The 26,756-nt window shown below is 29.6% G+C and overlaps 1 protein-coding gene across 1 annotated transcript in view; it reads left to right on the top strand.

Moving 5' to 3' along the window:
- Nucleotides 1–26,756, top strand: part of LOC129968808 (uncharacterized) — a 61,402-nt gene that overhangs the window by 30,273 nt on the left and 4,373 nt on the right. The window contains exons 20-37 of the mRNA XM_056083071.1: nt 2,827–2,927; nt 3,991–4,062; nt 4,151–4,257; nt 6,000–6,072; nt 6,164–6,268; nt 8,424–8,585; nt 10,248–10,382; nt 12,712–12,796; nt 14,725–14,813; nt 14,891–14,953; nt 15,053–15,145; nt 15,252–15,311; nt 17,469–17,563; nt 17,663–17,726; nt 21,203–21,366; nt 24,396–24,474; nt 24,597–24,657; nt 26,222–26,298. Coding sequence (XP_055939046.1) covers nt 2,827–2,927; nt 3,991–4,062; nt 4,151–4,257; nt 6,000–6,072; nt 6,164–6,268; nt 8,424–8,585; nt 10,248–10,382; nt 12,712–12,796; nt 14,725–14,813; nt 14,891–14,953; nt 15,053–15,145; nt 15,252–15,311; nt 17,469–17,563; nt 17,663–17,726; nt 21,203–21,366; nt 24,396–24,474; nt 24,597–24,657; nt 26,222–26,298 — 1,685 coding nt within the window. The remainder of the gene's footprint in view (nt 1–2,826; nt 2,928–3,990; nt 4,063–4,150; nt 4,258–5,999; nt 6,073–6,163; nt 6,269–8,423; nt 8,586–10,247; nt 10,383–12,711; nt 12,797–14,724; nt 14,814–14,890; nt 14,954–15,052; nt 15,146–15,251; nt 15,312–17,468; nt 17,564–17,662; nt 17,727–21,202; nt 21,367–24,395; nt 24,475–24,596; nt 24,658–26,221; nt 26,299–26,756) is intronic.

The raw sequence follows: 26,756 nt of genomic DNA, 5'->3' as shown, positions 1-26,756 counted from the left end.
CTTTTTTTGAATTCTTCGAATACATTTCGTCTTTCAGATGCCCTTGCAGATAAAATGTCAGACAGATTGAAATAAAAAGAATAAAATGCCCTTTTCTGTGTGATCCCGATAACACAGAAGAAGAACGTGATTATGAAAGTGCTCTGCAAGCAAGGCAAACACGCTGGAGCTGGAATGTACACGAGCGCCATCGTTCATAAATCCATATATTCAAATATAGCAGGGCTTTAGAGGGCTGGTATAAAATTATTGACCAACAGGTTATAGTAGCATTGGCTTAGACAGTTCCATCGATAAAAAAAGACCCCAACTATTCCTAGGATGGGCATTGTGCACCAAACAGTGACACACAGCGACCTGTTGATTTGAAAATGAGAGGTTTCTGACCTCTGAAAATACCAAATTTGTTTATTAATGTAGACATCAACGTGAAAGTGCTCTTTTTCAATGACCCGCATTTGAGTTGCATCGAAGATTTCATTGTCACACTCTGGTCACTCAATCATTTGCAAAGTTTAATCTTTTTGCAATCATTGCTACTCTCAACGCCATTTGGACTTTGAACGGAAAGAGCTTCAATTCCTTCTCGACAGTTCGCTTTAAGCCTTTTCTGTTAATTTCAACCTTTTGCGCTGCTCATCTGATTGATTTCCATGAACTTAAACACTTTTCTTGTTTTCTCCACAATATGACGTGTGGTAAAAGTCAATTTTTGATTTATATTATGACACTGTTCGAATGCCGGGATTTCTCTATTAATCGAGTGATTGCTTTCCGGCCAAGTTCAGCATGCGTTTAAATTTTTTCTCAAATGCTCTTGAGATAGTAAATGCGTATTTGTTGTTTTAGCAAAATGATTTCACAATGGCGCACGTTCTGCAATAGAATATCTATATTTAGGTGGAAACTGCAAAGAAATAAACTCAACATATGAACATCCGCATATCAAATTTGAATACAAGCTTAGTTTATCGCAAAGATTGAACATATTATGCTCAATGGGTTTCGAGACATTACACTTCTTCATCGAAGCCTTTATTTCTTATCATCTTGTTCTTATTTCTTATCTAAGATTGCAATTTCATCAAAATTTGTATCTAGTCGTTATCGATATATATAGTTTAATACTTGTGTTAGTAAAGATTATGCAAATGGACATTTTTGGTATTTAATCCTTTATTTAACTATCCCATAGTTAAAAGTTATCTTTCAAAATAATAAAAAATATTTACAAAGTATCCCTAGTTCACAAATGGCTTGTGAAAAAATGGCAAGGCTAATTTTACGTTTAAACCTTCAGTATCCAATTATATTTATTTTATCGTTTTTAGATAATAAGCATTAATTTTTAATCGATCTTTTTATATTTAATCATACCTTAATAATACTTTTATAATAGACTATTAAGAAAAAATTTTTATTACATGAACTATCTGCGTTTGAAATAGGAAAAAAAAAGTAAAAGTTTTTTCTGCTTTCAGAATGTTAAGATAGACAACATTCCGATACACCATTTGTGGCTGATGTTGATAAAATGTTATCGGATTATATATGAAATGTCGAAGGTTGAATACGGTCATTTATGAACGTTTTATGCTACTTGACTTCTTTAGTCTCATCAATGGTTTGCTACAACAAAAATTTCGAGAGAAATTTAAAGAGACTGTATTTCTATTTGCATATGGAAATACAAATTCTATTTGCATATTTCTATATCAAAGATAATATTCCTTTATGAAATGGGTGGCAGGAATACATGAAAAATGAATGGATTTCCATAATGGTGAGCAAAAGCAAATACGAAGTTATTTTAGTGTGATGCCATTAACACCCCAAAACCCAATTTCTAATTCCAGGAAGTTGAGCTTTGTTGCTTATAGAATCGGAACACCATTCAGCTGCTGCCGTCTAACCAGATAATTGATTCAGTTTAATATAGTAATTAACTGAAGTAATATAGTAATAACTTGAAGCAAGCAGCATTCAGATAAGGCCAAAATTGATCGATAATAAAAAAGGTCATAAGATATTGCTTGAGCATATGCATATAAGTCCAAAAGTGCATATGTCCACCAATTAAGTTGTTGGAAAATTTATTGGAATCTACGTTCCTCATTTTGTCATATCTCACTATCGTTCAATGCAAAATTGACAACAGGGAATAACACCAATAGTCTGGAGGGTAAGTTAGCCATCTAACTCTCCGACCCGCCACGAAGGCACATGGATTTAAACCATAAAAACTGAATGACCAGACCACCGCAACAGCAACATTGGCGGGAACTGTGGTTGAGTCCTAAGGGCTGTCACCGGCCACGGTACAACCCTCCCCGAAGGAAATACGTCCCGTCATCGATGGGAGGAGTCAGATCCCCCACCTATTAGTGTATCCTCCAGGGTGGCGAGATCCAACCACCATGCCAGGAGAATCTCATCCTCAATTCGAGTTGCCTCCCGGGGGGATAGTCTGGAGGGTAAACTGTACATAGAGCAGTTATTTTTTTATCGATGATGTCATACGAGAATAGGATAATAAAACTTTCCAGGAAGTGGCAAATAATTATCAACTTAAAATCAGTACTCACTGAAGAATAAACTACATTATCAGAATAAAACAAATGCATTTTTAGTTGAACCCAAAGAGAAAGAGAAAGGCGGGAGGGATGTTCGATACAATTCGAATAAAAAAATACTGCATTTTTTGTGATTATTATTTCCAAAACTAAATACAATAAATTTGAAAGGTAACATTTCCACTAAATCTGTAAAACAAAATTTATCTTTCTAATACATATCTCATAAATTTCTTCTTATTGTTTATATCAGATTCTGGTGGAGTTGTTATTGAAGACATTGATGAAAATTCGAGAACAGACAGTTGTTTATCACGAGAAACTGCTGAATGCTTAGGGAAAATTGGAATTAAAGTATGTTTTAATGTTCATAATTAATACCTTTGATAATGTAAAATGATTAATTACTTACAGAGGAAGAATTTTTCACTTTTATTTTAAAAAAATAATGTTATACTATTATTGTATTCTTTAGAACCAAATTTCCAAAATATATTAAATTTCTGAAAACATATAGAAGAAAATATTATAACGAAAAAATGTTTAAAATGTTTTTCAACGCATTGAAATTATACTTCTAAATAAGAAATTACAGAAAATATAGATTCTTATATCTTTTTTTTTATAACAAAAGAAACCTCTTGATAATTATTACATAACTTTCTTTACTTTTTGAGAATATCTGTTTAAATTAATTGAATAAAGTATTTTTGCTTTCCACATTCACAACTTATGGAGAAGTGTAAGCACTTAATTTTTTTTTCAAAATGAGAATACTGATACTAATTTAAGCATGCATATATAGAAATCATTTCCTATGAAAAAGATGACGTATTCTGCAATGCTCAGCATACTTCAAAAAATAATAATAATTTGAATTCACTTGTTTTGAAATATAATTAAAAATATGCGATATCTTAATATTACACAAATACAGAAATTCTAAACTTGGAAAATAAAAAATATCTCCAATTTGAATTGATCTCTTAACAATGTTCAAAGCGAACACTTATAATCGACAGATTAAAATATGAAACATCAATTTAGAATGATAAAATTCTGATATAAATTGTTGTAAATCAATTAGATTTAAAGCAAACAATATTCATATTTAATTATACAATGTTTTTATGCTGTTATAAATTTATTATAATAGTTTATTTTCTTATCATTTCTTACAGTATATACAATATTCCATTCCGCTATGGTTTTATAAAAAGAGTATAAATAATTACAGTGTGTTAGGTGTTTTAGTATGAGTCGAATTATTTTTTTGAATGCAAAGGATTACATTTTAAAATTTTTTTATATTTTTATTTATTTATTTATTTATTAATTATTATTTTTTTTTTGAAAATAGCAAAGTACAATTTCATATTTGGAATTATCATAACGTTTTTTTATATTGATTTTTTAGATAGAAAAATATTACAGATCTTCTAGAGACATTGAATGGGGAATTTCAAATAATAAAATATATATATTGCAGGTAAAAAATTATTGTAAAATATTTCATTTTCTATTGCTAGAGTTAAAAAATTCTATTTCAATGCTTTCATATATATTTTAACTTACAGTCACGACCAGTAACAAACGTGTCAGCTGAAACTGAAAACGAAATCCTTCACGAATTCGATCCACCTCTGAGGAGAGAAAAAGAATTTTTCTCAACTGCGAATGTTGGGTGAGGGTTTTTTTTTTATAAATAATTTGTGCACATGTCAAAATACAAACAGGTTTTAATACACGTTGACTTGTTTTACATTTGTAAAAAAGGTGTTTCATTATAGAATTTTCACTTATTTTCCGATATGCTGAGAATTTTGTATATTTTTGTGCTCTTGATGAAAATGCAAAATTTTTAATATTTAATATTTTAAAATTTTTAATAATTAGTTTCCCAATCCGTTGATTAAATTTAATGAAAATTTTATACCATAACCATACCATTGATGCTACCAGACTGTAAAATTTTGAAAATTAAATAATTTTTACAGGACTAAAAATATTTATAGTAATAAATTTTTAGCATATATCATTATTTGATAAAAATTATTCTAGAATAGAAAATATAAATAAATATATAAATATATTTATATATAAAGAAATATTTAATAGAACATATTTAGAAATATGTTATTCTATTCTAGGCTATATATATTACATATTTTCCATTAATATATTTAAATGTATTAATCAAAAATATCTAGAAAATATATTAAAGATTATAGTGTGATAAATAATAAAAATTTTAAAGCACTTTCGTGTACATATATTCTTGTATTAGTTACTAAAATATATAGTCTGAATTCTTACAAAAAGATCTCAATATGAAAATAAAATTACAGAGGGTAAGATCTAAAACAAACAGTATGATAAAGTTAATCCATAATGAATACATTAGGAATTCCTAAATATCTACATAATGAGATTGAGTGACACTACGTATATTGTATGAAACTGAAATCTGACGTCATTTAAAAAGAGAAATGTTTTTGTATGATATTTACTTTCAGTATTTATTTATTTTCTCCGTATGCTAATATGGCATAGTAAACAGTGTATTTGCATGTTTACAAGTTTATTGACTTATTATTTGCACAATAAATAAATAAAATCCCTCATTTGTTTTTGCTTGTTTATGCTACAACTACTATTTTTTTTATTTGATTGAAATTTTCGAACACCATTTATCAATTTATAATTATAAATAATGAGCCAGTTGATAATTGTGAATTTACTGTAATAAGGAATAAAGTTATTGAACTTTTAATTTATGTATTTAAAATAAGAATGAAAACAAAAGAAGCAGACGTCCAGGTTCAACCATTAGTTTGATTTTGCTGATTTTTGTTTCATATGAAAGCTGAACACTTCTAGGTGTATCATCAATGATCCCCAATCCTCCTCAATCCTCATTTTTTAAAAAAAGTTTCAAATTCATTACTTCAAAATGCATTCTTTTCGGTCAAACATGGCGACAGAATACCCCCCCCCCCCAAAAAAAAACACTGTGTTGGTTTGGAAAACTTTTACATCATATGAATGCGCTTACCCTTAAATAACTCATAAACAGTTTTCTTCTCCATACCTTCTTAAAGATTTGAGAAGTATCACAAAATATAATTTGGCGGAATTCCATGCATTTGGCTGAATAACTTAGAATAAAAAAGACAAAAAATACGTAATCAGCGCAAAAAAAAAAAAAAAAAAAAATGTAACTTTTTCAAAACAATTGTTAACATTGAGGATTTAAAAGGTGAAAAGAAATAAAATTTATGTTACGATATTTCGAATTAATAATAATAAATCAATGTATGTTTCAAGTATGTTATCCATCCTTTTATCTTCCAATGAAAGAAATATAAAAATGAAGGCGCATTTTGAATGACAATTATAATTCCATTTACCTGATTTTTCTTGCAGAGAAGTTTTGCCTGAACCTATTTCACCTCTGGGAATTGAAATCGCCTTAAAATTCTGGTGTAATTTTTTCAGGGTAAAATTTCTGCCTTTTCTTTATTTTAAAATTTCCTAAATTCTCTTATTTTATCTCGAATGTTTTATATTCTCTGTTTGCTTCATTTCAGCGAAATGCGTTGGAAAGAGGATTGGGAGATCATCTCTTCCAGACTAAATACTTTCAAACAGGATTTTATATATTCCACAATCGAATGATGACATCTGTCACTGAAGTAAGTACTTTATAATTAACATTCATTAAAGTAATATTAATTACCATAAAAATGCTTTAATATTCATATTGATATTGTTACAAATTTGTAATTTTGCTACCCGGCACAAATAGTGTCATGCTGGGAAAAACCGTTAAAACCCTTTATAAGATCTGTCCTGTGCGTCAATGACCTGAGAGTTTGGCGACTAAATGGATCATACTGGAAAGTTCGAGAAGTTTCACGATCCATCCAGTAAGAACCAAGATACACTAAGATACGCCCTGATTGGTCTGGAGGATTCCAGCCCTGCCTCCCGGAGCTATAAAAGACAGGCACTCTGAAGATGCAGGGAAGAAGTTGTGTGGATCGTCAGAAGTTGTGTGTGAGAGGAGTCGGAGTTGCCGACAAGAGATTTTGAGAGGATTAGACAGCAAGCAAGCAAGCTGCTGAACTAGCGATTAAATCTGTTGCGATTGATTAGCGGTATTTGTAGAAGAAAAATTTTGTAACAATATTTATTGATTGATGTCCTGTGAGTTGAAGGAGCTCTTGACCGTAAAGGTTCATAATCTATTGATATTATTATTGCTGGAGAGAAAATATGAAGCAAAAGAAATACAAATATAGACGAGATATATACAAAGAACAATAATTGCAGAATTTGACATATAAAACAGTCAGGGAATCCTAATAAAATAAAGGTAATACTATTAATAATAACACAGCGTCTGTAATTCATCAGCTAGCACTACCATTACATTTTCTGAGAGAAATTATTTCATCTAATCGCTATGGATTAAGATAGCATCATAACAGCAATTTGCGTCACATGGAAATTTCCAGAAGAATCACTATTTTTCGATTCCTAAGAGAAATAGAGAATAACACATTTTCCAGAATTTATATTTTTTGTCGCTGAAGTTTTCAAATCTAGAGGTCATTGCATGAACACCCATTACCAATAAACTCTTAAATAAAGCTCACCTTTCACTTTTGGAGGCAACTTTCCTCTTGGGCCAGAGTTATAATCTTGGTTGAATTTTCCCTTTCAACTATGATATTTAATTAATGACTTTGTGAAAAATGTAAAGATACAAAGCATATTCTATAATATTATATTTTGAATAAATTTCCATATTTGAATCGATGGATTAATTGCATAGGCCATAAAATACAAGTCGAAACAGCGACGAAGAAGGAATTTTTGAGGAGTATTTCGACTCGAAATTCTAAACCTCCTACATCTAAGAAAAATTGGACAATAAATTTATTTTAACTAAAAGAATTCAATTTTCCTAAAAAATGTGTAAAGCAGGTCTAGTTTCATAGCTCATGGCAAACAAAGTCCTCTCAGCTCCCTTCCACAAATTTCTTTCTTTGCTATTTTACTATATACATTTCTTTGCTATTTTACTATATACATTTCTTTGCTATTTTACTATATACATTTCTTTGCTATTTTACTATATACATTTCTTTGCTATTTTACTATATACATTTCTTTGCTATTTTACTATATACATTTGTCGTTTACAACATTTATAGTTGGATCAAAGAAAAGATTGTCAATACATTTTACATCCAGTATGTGTGGAATCTCCATGATTTAGACATCCATGAGTTCTCACCTCCCTTTCCAATATATATTTATATCTTCTTGGACCCCAATATGTCTAAAATACGGCAAAATTTATGAATAAGAATTTTGTTAACTTTTAAGGTAAAACTATTCCCTATTATCATGTTAAGAATTATACCGATTTTTCTCATTCCATTTGCTAAGAATGCGTCTTAAATGAAGCTATTTTTTCCCAAATTATTTCATGTTATGCAGCTGATCTGCCAAATTCTAAAACCTTTACAGCAAAATAAAAGGGGAAAACTTTTTTAATTTCTTCATTCTATTTGCTATGACTTTGTTAAAATTAGATAATTCTTTTCCAGTCCATTTCACTTTACACAGCTGATACGCCAAATTCTTATACATTTAGGAAAAAATTCTAAAACCCTGATGAAAAAAATTCTAAAATCTTTATGAAAAAATTCTTAAACCATGATGAAAAAAAAACAACAAAATCTAAAACCTTTACAGGAACACAGAAGAAATAGCACTTCCCATTTATTTTCCTTCTATTTTCACAGTTTGCATCAAAACGAAATTGTTCTTTTGCAGATGATTTCACGTTATGGAGTTGATACTCCTAACGCTAAAGCTTTTATGATAAGCTGGTTCGGCAGAATTTTAGAAGATCCAGAGCTGCTAAGTCAAGCAAAAGATTGCATGCCTAAAAAAGGAGTCACACTGCCTCTTAGAACCAGACTTTTACAATATCGAGTAAGTAGACATCATTCAATGGTAATATTTCCATTCAAAAATTTTCGGAAAGTATCAAAGTTAGAGCTTAAAAAAGATAAAATAAAAAAAAGTGGCTGAAGTTGCTTGTACAATTTAGATTATAATGTTATCTAAAATTTATTAGATAATAGTTCTAAAATAATAATATAAAGTTTTTAGGGATATAAATAAAATATCGAAGGAGCCATTTTTACTTTCTTGTATCTATACAGAAAGTATAGTAATCGTCAAAAAAAATTCTAAAAAGAGATTTTGATGAAACTCAAAATTCGAATTCGAAATACTTATTTAAAAAAATGTCCGGCTACCTGTCTGTTTAAGAAAACTTAAAAACGCATCGATCTAGACAGATGAAATTTGGTATACTGTTTTTACGCCAAATTTGAAGATTTTAATCAAATTTTGAGTCAAATTTGTTCAAAGGAAGTCCTTCTGACTGCCTGTTCGAATATAAATTAATACGATAATTACAAAATAAAGAGATCTAGATAGATAAAATTCGTCGCATAGTTTCAACATCTATAATGTAGACACCTGTCAAATTTTGAGCCAAATCCAAATACAGGTTGATTATCTGTCGGTCTGTACTTTCAGAAACATGTAAACGGGAGTATTAAAAAAACAATATGATTTAAATAAATGAAATTTGATATAGGATTTTATGATTATAAGTGTATAAATTTTTAATTCATTCGGTTGAGAAAAACATGTCTAAAACTTTAATTCAGTTTTTGGATTCTATTAACGCATGCCAGGGATTAATCGCCAAATAACTCGCCAAGGATGACACGATAAAAATACTAAATTCACGCCAAACTTTTATATTTCACAATTATTGTACATCAATGCCATGTATATTCTCTAGTATGATAAATTTGTTTGGGAGTATGCTGGAGAGTTTTTGGAGACCACTCCTGCTGGGTATGAATTCGAATTGGCCATTAAAATTGTTGAAAAGTTATTATATTTGAACCATTATAACAACGTATTTAATCGTAATATTATATACTATACAGAATATCTGATTTCGAAGTTTGGAAAGTTTCATGCCTTTTGTTTATCTAGCATTCGTTTTATGGCTTTCTTGTCTGTACGATTTTAGATATCGTTGACTCTTAATAGGAATCAAGGTGTAGGATTTTTTGTATGTTTGACTCATTGGAGTCAAAATTATTCTACTGATATTAGTAGGAAGTCCTGGGGGTGACGGGATACCGGTTCAAGTGACATCCTCGTCATCTGACCTCTAAAACATTCCGCTATTCGTTACGAAATAACAGCGTAATAAATCAGAAAAAATATTTATTAAATCATTATGTAGTCGAGTATTTATGAATAAAAAATTATTAATTAAATTAAATATGAGTTTGAATACTATGCATTGAATTTTAAATATTACGCAATGCATGATAAATGAGGTATAATATTAAACATTTTAATATTATACTTTGATTAGAATATATGGATCTAATCAGATCAGAAAATTAAAATTAAAATTTTTATTTTCATTCGGAAGAAATGTTATTGAATTCAGAATCTTTCTTGATTTATCTACTTTATTTATTGAACACCTAATTAACATTCAATTACGTGTGGTTGCCTACATTTCATGTCTAATTTATGGTATATTGCTTTTTTTAGGACTTATACTTTTTTGATTTTGGGATGGATAAACTAAGGAAAAAGATAGAAAGCTATCATTTGGACTTCATGAATCAAAAAACAGCTAAGGACACCTTCAGAGCATTACTTCACTCTTGTTCTGATTTAGATGACGTAAGTGAAATATTTCTTAATTAAGAGCTTTAATACTTGAATCTTGGAATTTGTCGTCTTGCCTTTTGGAACTGAATCAATCATAGATTCACAGGAAATCGAAACAGTCTTGATTTAAAATAATGAATCATACTTTAATATGTGATAATTCCCAATATATTGAAAGACAAAATCTCACAGTTTGGCCACCATGATCTGGGTCTATCGTACTGAAACTTATTTTGTGGGGATACCCAAGAATCCTGTCTATTGGCACTTCTTAAATATGAAAAGTAGCTCATTTGCAAAATTTGGGCTGCCTATGGTAAGACAGGTACATACTGATACGTCAGACGATTGTTTATCGAATATGTGAAGCATAACAACTAAACTACTCTTTATTGAAGATGCATCTAATGCATGTAACAACACGTTCTTATAAAGTTAATACGGTCACACGATTTTTCAAGTCTTAACATAATTTTGGAGGATATCTTAAAATTCATATCTTTATCGCATACCTTGAATTTAGCACTGATCTTGTCGTTAGAATTATGATCGCTATTACATAAGTGTGGACCTTACTTGATATTTTCGAAAAAAGTTAATGAATCTCTTTATCGATGTTTAAAGACAAATATTCAAAATTGTGATTGCTCTAACCATTTGTCTCAGTGATTATTGCATATTAATTGCGTTTGTTATTTACCAAATCATTTCATTCATTCTTTGTATTTTATCATCCCCCTCTGATCCCCAGGAGGGCACCTCAGGTATTATAATGAGTAGTCTTGTTTGATTATTATCTCCCCCTGAGATAAACCCAGATAGGGGAGGAGAAACCACCGATGGTGGTTAGTTCTCGATAACCTGGTTACTGAAATGGTGTGAGTTTGATACCCCTACAGGAGGTTTTGTAACTTAGTAGTTGATAGCATTAGAATTCCTTAATAGTTTCCGACATTATTATCTTAGTGTTCCCGTGATTCAGGTTTTTTCCGTGTGTCAAAATAGTCGGGTAACGCTAATAAAAATCCTTTCACTCATGATCCGAATATCTCTCAGAATATTAGAATCTATTTTTAGTGTAATGGATTAATAAAATGGTAACTTTTCCAAGGGTGGTCTATGAACAACAAATGTGCTAGAAGATCATCATCTGCCGATATCAACTCATAGAATTCTAAAGATAATTGGACTAAGATCTTAAATTTGCTCACTTGAAGGTCATTTTACATAGATCACTATCATGCTTATAGTAATCAAGAAGATTAGATACATTGAATGGAAACACTAGTATTTTAAATGCGTGCCTTTCTTTTCGTCCGAATTAAAACGGGCTTGTCTTTCCTAGTACAAGAAAAATTCTATTTAAAAAGAAACTTCATGGAATTGTGTGAAATCATCAAAACTTGTTGCAACTAACTGTATAACTTTAATAATAGTTTTCTGTAATTGGTTAGTGATGTGCAGACAAGCCTTTGCTACTCGATGCAAGACAATTTAAGAGAGCAAATAGTCGATATTTTTAATTTATTTCTCCCGAATTCAATTTTAGCCCACGTTGACCATTTCAGGTATTAGCATATTTGGAATTAAACGATACTTTTTGAATGAAATCCTCACTTTTTTGCTTAGATTTGAATGCAAATGTGATGTGTAAGATGCATTTGAAAAATGGAAACGTAGAACGCTAACCTCCCTTCCCATCCGCCCACACACACACACACATCCTCCAGGACATGAAAAATGTATTTCAAGAAGAGTTAGATATAAAAAGATAACCCTCGAAAAAATTAAGCTATTTTTAATTAGATCTGATCCCGATTGAGAGACTTTGTCCAGTGTAATTATAAAGCGCCAAAGAATTCCACAAATTCTCTAGGGCATAAAAAATTATTTTAAAAAGATTCTTTTGTAGTCTGAGCTGATGTGAGATTTTGAATGACTTAATAAATAATTTTTCAAATTATTTGTCTTAAAACGGAAACGTATATTTCCTTTACAAGATATAGACACAAGTCCTCAAAATATCTCAACTAAAATATTTGTTGGGATTTTAGGATTTAGGATTTGGGACTTACTGATAGTCTTCCAGTTTTTAAAAAATAAAATCCTATGATGTCTACTAAGTTTCTTTTAAAAAAATCCTCACATCCTTTAAATGTACAGTTTCCTTTAACAGATGATGAATACTCGAGACTGACAGCAATTAAGTGAAATCCATTAAACTGTCGGATCCGTAAAAAAATAAGATTAAAGAAACATTTAAAAGATAATTATTTGAAAAATGTATTGGTAACATTCTTATTCTTCCGTTCAATCAATCTTATGAAAATATGTATTTCAGGCAGCCGTTAAACATATGGAATGTACAGATTCGTCTTCAAATTGGAATATGGAAATGTTTAATATATTATGGAAGGCAAAGGGAAGTAAGTTGTTATTTTTCTCTTTATTACGTGAATAAAAGGAGTAAGTAGTTTTGCCCAGTCTGTAATGCAAAAAAAGAGAAATGAATGACATGCTGTGACCTCTATTAGATTTCTCTTTTAGATATTCTATATCCTGCTACGCACAAATATAAATATAATTCCTATAAAAGAACGCTGAAATCAGTTGTATTTTTGTATTATATATGTTATCATGAAAAACCAAAAACAGAGAATGTAAATATTCTGCAGTAAATGACGATACATATTAAACGTGTCCCTAAAAGATCGAATATTTGATTATATTCTAATATAATGGAATCATGGCTGATATATGTCAACAAGCACAAATAAATTCTATTGATAAGTGAAACGAGAAGCCAATAAGACATAGCCAGACAGGCGAAAATGACGGTTTAAATTATTACAATAAATAAGATATATAACATTAATCACATAATTTTTGTGTCAGTTTATCATGAGTATTGCTTTATTTCCTCTATTAGGGTGCTTCCTTCGTTATAGATTAAATAATTTGTTTACATGTACTGTTGTTTATGCTTAGTGCTATGTTGATACATATGACCATAAGTTTTAATAATAAAATGTGTTTAAACCAGCGATAGTCGTCTCTCCCTAACTTTTTTTGTATACTCTTCAATAAATGTTTTAATCCCTTTCTTCCACATAAAATAGTGCAAACTGGGTAAGGCTTCGAATATCTTGCATAACATTGATGAAAGATAGCTAAATAAATATAACCCTGTGGTGTCAGGCTAACCTTTTTATTAATCTATCGCGAGAATATGTTTTTTTGGATGCCTTCTTTCCGAACTATTGACACCAAAATTTGACATGAAATTACAATTGGAATCACAGCATATCTGTGGTGAAAGCTTATAAGCTAGTTAACAGCTACGCTACCTGAACAATTGCTTTTGTATTGTGGTCATGTTACTGGGCTGCGAACCACAAGGTCCCAGGTTCTATCAGCGCTCATCTCAATTCGCTCACATTGGTGACCCGGACGTGATCCTTCAATCTTCGTACAGTTGTTGTGGCACCATCTACCCACAGCAAACCAAAGTTGTTAGATTCACTTGACGCAGCAAACCAAAGTCGTCAAACTCACTTGACGCAGCAGCAGCAACCACACGCGCTCGCCATAACGCGTGGCGGTACTCAAATGGGTACAGGCGTATTAGAATCAACAGCTAATTCATCACCGCTCAACAGACATATCGTTCGACTCAGTGGAGGGAGAGTCTGTGGTGAAAGCTTATAAGCCAGTTAGCAGCTACGCTACCCGAGCAATTGCTTTTGTATTGTGGTCATGTTACTGGGTTGCGAACCACAAGGTCCCAGGCTCTATCCTCGCTCATCGCAATTCGCCACATATAAAATTTCATTGATTTAAGTCAATGCGTTTACGTGCTGGAGCAAATACAGACCGATAGACACTAAAACCTTTGATAGATTTCACACAAAATTTGAAATGAATCTGTATTTTAGAGATACAATCTTTATACCCAATTTTATCTACTCACTTTTTTTCGTTTTGCAATTACTTAGTTCACTTGTACTTGAAAAGTTAGAGAGACAAATTTTCTATGCAAGCATTTTGTTTACAATTTGATAGAAATCTACAAATTAGGTTATATATTCATATATCAAATCTACAAATTAGGTTATATATTCATACATCAAATCTTTTGTTTTCGGAAAGTTTTGAGAATACCACTTCCCATTGGTTATTCAAAAACTGTAGGTATTGTGGAATTATCAACTGACATAGCCTGGATAAAAGACTTATATTTGACCAAACTGCTTCACACATACCAGGTGGATGTTCTGGATAAAAATTTTCAAATTGGTTTAATCAGATAAATAATATTAACTTCTTATTTAAATAATTGTTTCATTTTGTATAGGTTTTGATACTGACGTATATAGTGATTTTGCTACTCTTTTGGCTACCTCATCCAATGTAGAAAGTGCAAATGTGCCCCACGCCATGCAGGTAACTAGATTATAAAATTCCAGCAGGGTTTAAATTTTCATCTTGTTTTATTTTTAATAAATTACCTTTCTTCTAAGGAAGTGGCGGATCAAATAACAAAAGATATTGGTCATGAGAAATTTAAGTCAATGTCAGTAGAGGTAATTACTTTTTAATCACATTTTGAATGAAAAAAATATAGTATTTGATAAAATCTATTTAATAATTCCAAATTTCTTTTTCTTACATTTTGTCATTAGGAAGCTGAGAATTGGTTGCAAACAACCAATATGAAATCTGGCAAATTATTTCATCAGTTTCTTAAAAGACATGGCCATAGATGCCTCCAAGAAGTAAGTATTCTTCTGACCTCGAATAACTATTCTTCAATTATTATTATTTGGAAATCCTTTTTGTACTTTAATTTCAGAAATATCTTTTAAGTTTCTTTCTTTCTAGTTTGATATCCATTCAATCACATGGCGAATGAATCCTCAGCTATTAGTCAGGATGCTGCAAGTGAGTATTATTACCATCAATGAAAATATGATGTGGTTCAAAACGTTTTAGATATATTTCTATGACATATTCGCAACATGGTAATTCATATTGAATGCAACAAAAATAAGGCTACTTATGAACGTTGTGAATGATTTATTTTGATTAATGAAATTTACTATGAAACTACAATTATCCTAGATTCTATAGCTGTGCTCTCCAGAAATATTACCGGAAATATTAAAAATACTGTAAATATCTATGTAGTATTCCATTTCCAGCTACAATCGTGATAGAATATCCTTTGTTAATGAGTCCACCACGTGAGTTAACACTCGCTATATTTTCATAACACACGCAACACCCTTGTTTGAGGCATATTGAATTTTGCATTCGCATGGTGCATTGGTTTTTCGACATTTCGTGAAAGCGTTTCATAAATGCATGCATTCATAAATGTTTCATTTTGAGTGAATGCCCATCCTTCACAGGTTTTCTTACATTACTACATATCCTGAAACTACTTGATCCACTTTTCCATTTTGCAGTGATACGGGGATTCTTTGCCAAATATCGTGCGACAATTTCCTCGAACGACGATAAACGAAGGTGTTTTAGCATATTCTAAACCACAAAATGCTTTCTCCAGCATGGATGACGCCACTTTGATAATGATGGCGGCGACCGTTTTCTCCTATTTCGCTATTAGGAGAATTTTTTGTGTTATCAGATAAAACTCATATAATCGTTATTTCAGAATAAATCTGTTTTAACTAAATAAATCAATTAAAGAATTCATATTATGCTCTTCCTTTTGTCCCGTTCAATATGAATCACTCTATAGATGGGCCGTAGACACAGTTGCAGCAAGCGCAGAGTAGACAGTATCATTAGACAGTGTGCTCAAACATTTTGTACTGAGATCATCCGCATAAGAGCAGATGGAGCTTTCGTAGCCACATGCTAACTATTGCGTTTTCCACCATTAACATACAGCAGGTGTGAAATTTGTCATGAAACTCTGTACGTGATGCAAAACATGCTTGGATTTCCAATAAAGTTCATTATGTTTTAATAGTATATGCTCAGTAGTGTTTGCACATCAAAAACATAAAACATCATGGAGAATGACTACAAACTCTACGCGAATCACATAACGCGCATAAAACATTTTGAGAAATGGATCTTTAAGACAGATTTCAGAAGTGGAAAAAACATCGGAATCGTTGAAATGTGGTTTTTCAAAAACGTAGATAAACAATTTCCTTATAAAAGTATTAATTTTCTTACAAAAGATGATGTATTTTGTTGAACATTTGAAATTTATCTATTGTTAGTTATTGTTTAGAATTAATATAAAACATTTCTATAGACAAGTATTCTATATCTAATAATCCATAATAATATTTACCCATAATATGATTTAGTATTGACATCGACTACAAACAAAAAAGTTCAAAAAATGAAGCGAATGCATTTATGATGTTTTTATGTGGTATTAATCAATTTAGAAATAAAAATTGTTGCAAATTTGTGATATTAACACCCTGAGAAGTAAGACACCTATGTTATGGATGGTAGTTTCACAGATATAGTAATGGCTACAGAAAGAATGGTGAGGCAATAACCCTATTAACTAGATTCTAAAAAGAAAGAAAATTAATTTGGCAATTAATTGAAAACTTTGGCAACAATAAAGAAGAGTCTATTTTATACAAATTTAATGTATTTCAACAAAGGTATTTTAATTATTTCATTTTATTGATGTGAAACTTTATATGCTTCAGATAAAAAAGCCTACTTAGACAAAAAAAAAAAAATATCATTGATAATATACAGTATGAAAAGATTTTAAAATTTGCACGAGACAATATTTATGTATAAAAAGACTTTGTTTGCTTCTCCTTTTTTTGACATAAAATATTATAAAAAAGAAACACTGTACATTAAAAATATTTCACATCAATAAACTGTCTTTGCTGTAACGTGTATATGGGATTGGAGATAACGTGTATATGAGATTGGAGGTAACGTGTATATGAGGAGAAGAAGGAGATTGGAAGTTTAAATGTGCGGAAATTTCGCACTGAATGTCTGGCATTGATTTTTGCTTTCCATCATAGGTTTCATCAAGACAAATCTTTTCTATATCCGATTATTATTAACTATTTATTTCAGAGTCTAGTTGGTACAAGCAAAGAATCGGATAAGAAAGAAAAGAATCTTGATGAGGTTTTTTCAGAGCTCCACGTACCATTGAGCTTCATGGCTAAGTAACGTGACAGTTTCTTTATAGCTGAATAATTAAATGCTTTGCATTATTTTGGAAGTTGATTGATGCGATGACTTCATTCATTTTATGATTTTTTTAGACTGCTGTTGAGATTTGTTTTACCCATGTGCCGTAGAGGTGTCAGAGCTAGAGAAAATTCTAAAGTGAGTATTTTATCATATTTAAAATCTAAGTAAAAATAAATAAAGAAAAATATTATGACAATAATATAAATGAAGTCATATGCAGGGTAATCGGTAAAGTTCTATTAAGGCTTTTTCAAAACGACGTCTCGTATAGGTAGGGAAGTAACGTGCACTTATACTCAAGTGACTATACTAAATTAATTAAAAAATTACATCATCTGTAGAGGAAAATGAGAAAGTTACAATAATATATTAAAAATAAAGAAGACCGGTCAAAAGATCTAGTTTGGAAAATGTACGCTTTACCATAATAAAAGCAAAGGGCAAAGTTTCATGGTGTTTATCTTCATAACTGGTGGAGATATTTGCGATTAAAATTATGAACTTTCTTTAATTTGTAATAAGAATTCACCCTAAAATAAAAATAAAAAATGTATTATTTGGTATTATCATTCCTCCAAACTGAGCAAGGAAGAAAATAAATAAAAATAATAATAATAAATATCTTGGATTAAGAAGGAAGAAAAAACCAGAAAATTAATTTTTCAATTTTAGGACAAACCCATTTTCAAATGGCGCGAATCTCATTATTTTAATTGCAAATGACCCCGTCAATTTTATGAATAAATACATGAAATTTTTTCCTGAGTTTTTATTATGATTTAGCTTAGATTTTTCTGACTGGATCTTTCGACCGATTTCCTTTGTTTTTAAGTTATTTTTTATAACTTTCTTATTTTGCCTCTTGGATCGTACTTAACGATATCAATAGTTTCAGCAAAGTCATTTTACTGTAAGTACAATTACTTTCTTCCTTATATGGAACGTCGTTTTGAATTTAAAGGGTTAAAAAGGACTTTGCAGATCACCCTGTATATATATATATATAGTATATAAGCAGTCATGAATGTATTTCTTGCGGAATGCAATCAAGTTATTGATCCTTATCTGATGTTGTTCTGCGACATCACTTTTTTTTTATGGAACATGAGACACTCCCTAGTGCTGTGAGATATTCCGTATCGTTGTCAAGATATTGCAAATATATTGTTAGTTATTTTGTGCCAATATTGATAGATTCAAAATTAAACTTTCATTAGACTTTTAAAGCGCATCACAACAGAAATAGATAATTTCATCAAAAATGTAAATGCATCAAATAAAGAACAAACCCGTATCAATGCAATCAGTTTGTGAATATTAAAATTATATTTTATATATAGTGATAAACTTCAGTTAATTACATTTCTTAGCTGCGATCCCATTTAATTCGTAAAATGTATTCATTAGGCAATGCAAACATCTGAATTTCTTAAGTTTTATACACAGTTGTTCATTTATTCCAATTTAAAAACAACTAGACAATATATTAGAAATCAGGTTCTATGATATTTCTGAGATATTATTATATCCTGCTAATCAGTTTCTTGTATTTCAAATCCTCCCTTTCAAAATTTAAACCTAACAGAATATACTTTTTTAACATTATATCTGCTTGGACCCTGAATTGAATTATACACAAGATATGCTTTCATTTGTGAACAGCACATTTATCTATTAATGAATAATCCAAACAAAATAATATATCTCTAGTTTGCATTAAGATAATCCAATACATTTTAATTCCCTTTCAGATTCATTGACTGGCATGATATTCTGGTTTCCGTGCTTGTGGAATTAAACCTCAGTTATATAATGGTTCTTTTTGCTTTCATACTGTATTTTGCAGTTTTCATTTGAATTAAATTTATCTGGTCGACAGTGACGAAATTATTTGATTATTTTAGAAGAATTCAGATACTGATTTCAGATTTTTTTTACTCCACAGCTATCCAATAATGTTTTCAGCTATTCTATATTCATAAGTCATATCTCTTATCTGTTATTTTTCTTCTAATCTACTCACTACATTTCCAAGAATAATATAATGTAGATGTATTCTTTGATTCTTATAGTCTACTTTATCAAGAGAAATCATAAATCATATGCAAAAACCCGTTCATAATATATTTTCTTTAGATTAATCGCTTCTGCTTTTATTCTTTTGGTTGATTTATATAAATCTAATGTAGCTCCAATAATTTTTATATACATCAACCAATCAAAAAAGCCTATTTCTCATTTTTAGTAATTAGTTAACTTTGGGTAATCGCAATTTATTTTTGTGTACGAAAATAAGGATTTTTTATTTGTCTTTTACTTTTTTACTTTATATTTAGTACATTCACAAATTTCTGTATTTCCTTGAATGGACTAAATATACTTGTTTCCATATTATTGGGTAAGCAACCAGTTGTTGATTTATCGTAAATTACCCGTGCTATTTTGTAGAAAAGATATGTCCGAATAAAATATCTTTGATGGATCCAAATAGAGGGTGGAGTACAATTCTAACTACAGGAGATATCTTTCAAAACTAAGTTATTATTGTTGAAAAATGAAATGAAGTATAAGGATGTTGCTCATGTTATTTGGAACTGCATCACATTGTAATAACATCATCATTTTCTGCCAAATAACTGTCAGCAATTGTTTGTTTCAGACAGCGAGCTGCACTGTTCATCCAATGTAAGAAAAAATATTTTACAAGTTTCACCTTTCAATATCTGCTACATTTGCTAAAAAACACGAGCAGATTGAAAAAAAAACTTTTTTTTTAGTATTTAATAATAATTTAAAATAATTTCCGTCCATGTGATAAACTGATATTTATTTATTGTAAAGGAAACACCAAATTTTTCACATATTTTGATACTACAGTAATCTTGTAGTTAAAAAAGTAGTTAGTCTTGTAGTTATTAAATTTTGTAGTTTGTAATAAAGTAGAATTAATTAAAGTTATTTCGCTTCCACGATTATTATATCACAGCATTGCTAAGAATTTTAATGTTCATTTTGAAACATATTATCATTTTACTTACATAATATTTGTCATATTACTATTGTGTTACGAAGTTCTGTACCATAATAAAACAAATGAACGCAGTGTTAATACAAAAACTTTTTCTTTTTAATTAACACTTAAAATATAATCTGTGATAAAAGCAGGATTTCATGCATGTGTTCATGAATTGTAGCAAACGTTTCTAAAAACTAGATAATTGGGATATATAAAACAACATTAAGAAATAATCTATAATAAGGCAACATGGGAACATCGAATAATTTGTTTTAGAATATTTTTACAATAAAAAAATGAATGATTCATACTTTACGTGTTATGTTAGAATTATTTATAGAACAATTATTATTAACAACAATTATTAGAACAATTTTAACATTTTAATTATTGAGATTAATCCCGTTTAAAGCCTATGAACATCAGAGTATATCAATAACTTGTAGTCTAATAGTGTATTTTGGCAATAAAATTTAGCATTAATCGATTGTAGAATACTTAAAAATAAATTAATGGTTCTTACTATACATCTAGAGACAGCATGCTTCTCTTCTATGATAGATCAAAATTCAACAACACTTTTCAATTATTTCAGTCAATTACAATTAAAGCCTTTGACCATTGGAGACAAGGTTATAGACGTCTAGGAAAACTAATGGTATCTGAAGGACGCCTACCTGACGAAGATTTGCTTTTCTTCCTTACCTTGGACGAAATTCAAGAGCTGCTGAATACTAGATCGCCTACCTTAATTTCGAAGTAAGATGATGAAAGATTTTAAACATGATGCAATGTGTGATATTTTATTACAACTTGGGTAGTAATTAATATTAAAACTTTTCTGAAAACGAAAATTTGAAGCTTTGTAATAAATTTGACAATATCATAGTGAAATTCCGAATTAGCAAATAAATTATCTTCTAATAATAAAAGCTGAAACTATACGTTTGTCTACTCTTGCTATATATGAGAGACCGTACGGGATAGAATGAACAAATTTGGCAAACTAAATTTCAAAAATAGGAATGTTTGAATGAATGTTTTATGATTTTAAATATGACTTGATAATATGACTTTAAATATGATATAATTAATTAAAATTTCAATGAAATTTCGTTGGGTTTCAAAAGATAGCTTTAACAAATATATATGTATAAAAAAGAATTTTTTTCAGTATCAAAATCCAAAAACAATAATCTTCTCAATGACACCATTTGGCTGCCCTGAAATTTTTTTTGTATTTTTATAATCTTATAATGATACTTTTATGTGTAATTTACATTGCACCACTTTAATACAGAAATGAAATTTGAACCATTTTCAATGCCTCATCGATGAATCGATGTTTTTTCTAATGTTATAAAAAACTAAAGAGTGATGACCGTGCCTGTATTTTTCTCTCTCTGTCCATCTATCTTTCTCTAATTATATATCTCTGTTAATACGGAAAAGCACCAATGAAATTACAGCAGGTGTGAGAAGCATCTGGATATCACTTCGAAATTTCATTCCCGTTTTGTTAAGTGAGATTGGCAGAATACACGTGTGGCTTGCTTTATTTGTTAGGGATGCTCTCTCATGTGGATGTTAGAGAAATGTGAGGTTTCTGAGAACACTCAAAGAATGGTTGAGCATATATTTGTTTAACAAATATCAGTAAAGCTTGGTCTTCTTTTGTAAATCAATACCTTAAGAACATGGTTGTCTTTAAAGTATACTTTTTGTCAAATGTGCTGTTTCCATTCTTTAATTAGTTTTTAAGACATTAAATCAAAATTCAGCCAAACTCAGACGGATTTCTTTTATTAGATTTTGTCAATGACTTCGGAAATAATTATCGCGTATGAATGAATTGTATGCAACTTACAGAGAGAAGTATTAAATTCCGAAAGATGCTTATTCTGTTGCTTAAAATTTATCCATGCAGTTTAATGCATTTTAAACACAATATGCAATAATGCTTTCCAATTTTCTAGATTTATTTCTAAACGAATTTTATTTTTTATAAAAGATTTTACTCGCGAAGACTATATTTTTACTTCTGCTTTTATTTTGTTACTTGCAATACTTTAAAATGCATGCACGTCAATTTATTGGTTTTATTTCAATTATAATGCAAATGTCTCATCTAATTTTTTATAGTTTTCAAATTATATTGATAATGTATAAGGTCATTCAAGGTTACTGAGTACTTTTCCAAGAAAAGGGAGAGAACGTAAGCAAAACGAAAGAATGGTACTTCCTGTCTTGACAAAAAACACATTATATGAGGAATCCTTTTTTTTGGGGGGGGGGGGTGAGGGGGTCGCAGGGGGTAATGGAGAAAGCAAAAACAAACGAAGGATTTTTAAGCTTGTACTAAATGGTCGAAAATGCAATGAGCAAAAAGAATAAAAGGTTTATTTCCTGGTTGAGGAGTCAAATTGCAAGAAAAAGAGCAAAGAAAGGAAGTCTCAAAGAACTGTTTTCTAAGTTCGAAATATTTTTAATACTCAAAATCATTTTTATACCAATAAATGGCAAATGCTTTCATATTTTCGGCAATGTAATAAATTTTTACTTTCTTATTTTATTTCATTAAATAATATGCTACCACTGCTATTAAAGCTCACTAAGATATTAAGTATAAGGATATAAACTCAATACACATGCTGATTTTTAATTTTTTTCATCCAGCTAACTTGTTACTAAGTGTACTCGTATAATAAAGGGTGTTCCAAAATTAGCATAAGATTTGAATTTGCCACCATTCGTGCAGTAAAGAGTTGGCAGCTGATAGGTTTGACAGCTGATACCCATTTGACAGCTGATAGGTTAGGGCTAGTAAAAATGTAGGGTTATACGGTAGAGCAACGTATTTTCAATGTTGAACAATATTTCAAAAATAATGAAAGTCGAGCTACCATAGTTGAAAAATTTGCAAATTGGACGCTCAGATCGTGTTATTTAACACCATTGGATTTCTTTTTCATGAGTTTAGTTGAAATCAAAAATCTATGCCAATAAGCCGACAAGTACACATACATAGAAGGTGGAAATTCAACGCTTCATCAACGAAATTCAGCCACATTTATGCAAAATGGGCATGGAAAATTTCGACCAAAAAAGGCGTATGTGCCAGCAAGGCTATGGAGATCATTTTCCCCATGTGTTATTCTACACATAACCCTATTCTGCGCACTTACGATTCAATAAAAATATAACTATTTAAAGAAAAAAAAAACCTGTATTTTTTATTTAATTCAAATCTTGCGTTAACATGCTGTTCTATAGTGTAACACTCCATTTTTACTATCAGTTGTCAAATGTTTCTTTTAATAGGGTTGCCAACACTTTACTATCCGAATGGTGGCAAATTCAGATCTTGTTTTAATTTTGGGACACCCTTTATTATATTAAACGGTTCGCTTTAACTTATATTGTGCATTTTGCTTGAAGAAAAAGAAAGAGAAACATAGAATAAGATAACACCCAATAAGATATTAGATAGTGCGGATAATTATATATTTTATTTAACTGTGACATAATACGATTTGATTCTATTTGAAAATTTTTTTTTTCAATAACTTAAATTTAATTTCTGTCACAAAATTTGAAAATAATTAAAAAAAATTGTAACGAATTGTTCTCTTCAAGAACTAATAATTTTTCAGAATTTTATTTCTATAGAAGGTTAAAAAAGATTATAAGACATATGATTCAACAAATAATTTGTATTCATAATGATATAAAATTTTACTAAATCACTATATATCTAGTGATTTAAAAAAACAAATTTAATATTTTAGAGCAAATCAACGAAGGAAAGTTTTCCCCAAACTTCACAAACTTAGATTTCCTGAAATAACGAAAGGTCTTCCGAAACCTGTAAGTACCTTTATTTTCTTATAACTGCATATTTCTTAAAAGTTTAGTATGGAAAAAGCTTATAAATATATTTTTATTTCTTAAATAATATTTTTTTTAATAATGAATTTTAACAATTTCAGTTTAATGACGAAGATGGATCTGCGGATACATATGAATTCATGGCTGATTTAACAATGAAAGGTATTATTACAACTACATTAATATGTTATATTATTAGTACAATACATCACTTCGTAGAAAACCATTAATAAATTAAAGAAACACACATTTTAAATTTTATTTAATTTTTATCGAAATATCATTAATGCTAACGAAAAATACATGAAATTTCAATGCGATATAAAGAATGAAACTGAACTAAAATATCTTCGAATAGAAAAAGTGGGTATGTCCGTTTGCTTATTAGCATTCTAGAAGAAAGATGATTTGATGTAGTTTAAAAAAATGTACAATAAATATATTTATGAAAATAAATAACTTGGAGGGACTTCTTTTCAAAATTTTAATTAATTAAAAATCAAGCATTATTTTTGAAAATAATTTTTAAAAATAATATCGGACAAGTAATTATTTTTATCGCAAAAAAACAAAACAATAACGCAAGCATTAGCTTCGAATACCAATTCAGCAGTTGTACAGAATTAAAAAAAAAATATTAACAAGTATTGAAAAACATTGTTATGTATCTTTACAGCAATGAAGATATTCCTGCAATAAAATTCAATTTATTTTTAACATAGAGAGCTAAGAAATGTAGCGTCCCTTTATTCTTTGGTAAATCATATAGAATTGTATTTTCTTTGCACTGGGCAATCTGCAGATAAAACCTTCTAAGATATGAAATGCATTGAGAAATATATATATAACTGGTTCAATTATTATGGCTGCTACTTTTTAATTTTTTATTAGATTTTAACTCATATAAGATAATTTTTAAGCGTAAAATACACTGCATCACTTTTATTTTGAAATCATTAGCATATTTTGAGTGCAGAAAAAGCAAGTAAATTTGTATTGACAACATCAATTAAATGTTTCATCAGAGTTATTATAATGAACAGAATAAGTACCAGACAAATTTAATAACACATCTGAAATATCTATGAAAGAATTGAAGTTTTAAAAATACAATATATACCATATGTCAAATTATGCTTCAACGATTCTTAAACTGAAACCCATTCATTTTTACGATCAGAAGGCAGACGGCTAGTACTTAATAAAAGAATAACATTGCAAATTTATTTTTCTTGATGTGTTTCATGGTTGTTACTGAAATTCATACCAGTTTAATTTTAGAACAATTTTTCGTAAGATGTGTAGATTTAGAGTTCAAATTTTCACTAATTGTGACATCCACTTAAGTCAACAATACCATGCACAGTATCCAGTTAGGTTAACAACAATACGTATTTGAATTACGAATTTACAAAGCATGCTTTAAATAGAAGTTTTGTAATTTTTAAATTTTAATTATTTATTTATTTTAAATATTTTTTGATTATTTTTGTGTGACTAATTAAAACAACGTAAGTTTCTTTTATGTATTCTAGAAATTTAGACCAGATTTCATCTCAGTACCTATCTACTATAAATCAAAACAATTAATCTTTCATTTTTTAAAATCTTTATTCTTAAAATTTTTTCTCTACTAATAATTCTTTATTAATTTTTTCGTTGTTAAGCAATCTAGATATATGGTTGCCAAACTTTCAAAGTAATTTCACAAATTATTTTCTTGTAGGCATACCGGTAAGCCAAGGTGTAGCGAAAGGTTATGCAAGAATAGCGAAAACTTTGGAAGAAGCATCATCTTTGAAAGTTAGTAAATTTTTGATCCAAAAATAGTTTTCAGAGTTTTTATTCATGAAGGATTCGCAAATTTTTAAGACTAAATTTTAAAGAAAAAAAAAATTACAAAAATGTAAAGATGATTATGATCAATTATTAGTACAATGGGGATAATAAATGTGTTATTTCTATTTCTAGAAAATGAGCTATGAATACGTTTTTACTTCTATTTTAATAAATATTGCCATACACGTCTATCCTACAATACAGCTAGCTAGTATAGCAACATGGAGCATTTAAAATATACAAGTTTATTAACATTAAAAAAACGTTATTTTCAAATCATTTGTTTGTACATTCTATTTCACAGCTTGCTTAGATTGGTTCATGACTGAATAACACGTATGCTTCAAAGAAAAAAGTCGAAGCATATACACCATTCGAATGAACAGCGCCACCTTGTGGTGAATCATTAATGTCTAAGACAT

This window comes from Argiope bruennichi, chromosome 5 (genome assembly GCF_947563725.1).
Source record: "Argiope bruennichi chromosome 5, qqArgBrue1.1, whole genome shotgun sequence".
NCBI lineage: Eukaryota > Metazoa > Arthropoda > Arachnida > Araneae > Araneidae > Argiope > Argiope bruennichi.
Note: the sequence above shows the minus strand (reverse complement) of the source record. Positions and strands in the feature narration are given on the sequence as shown.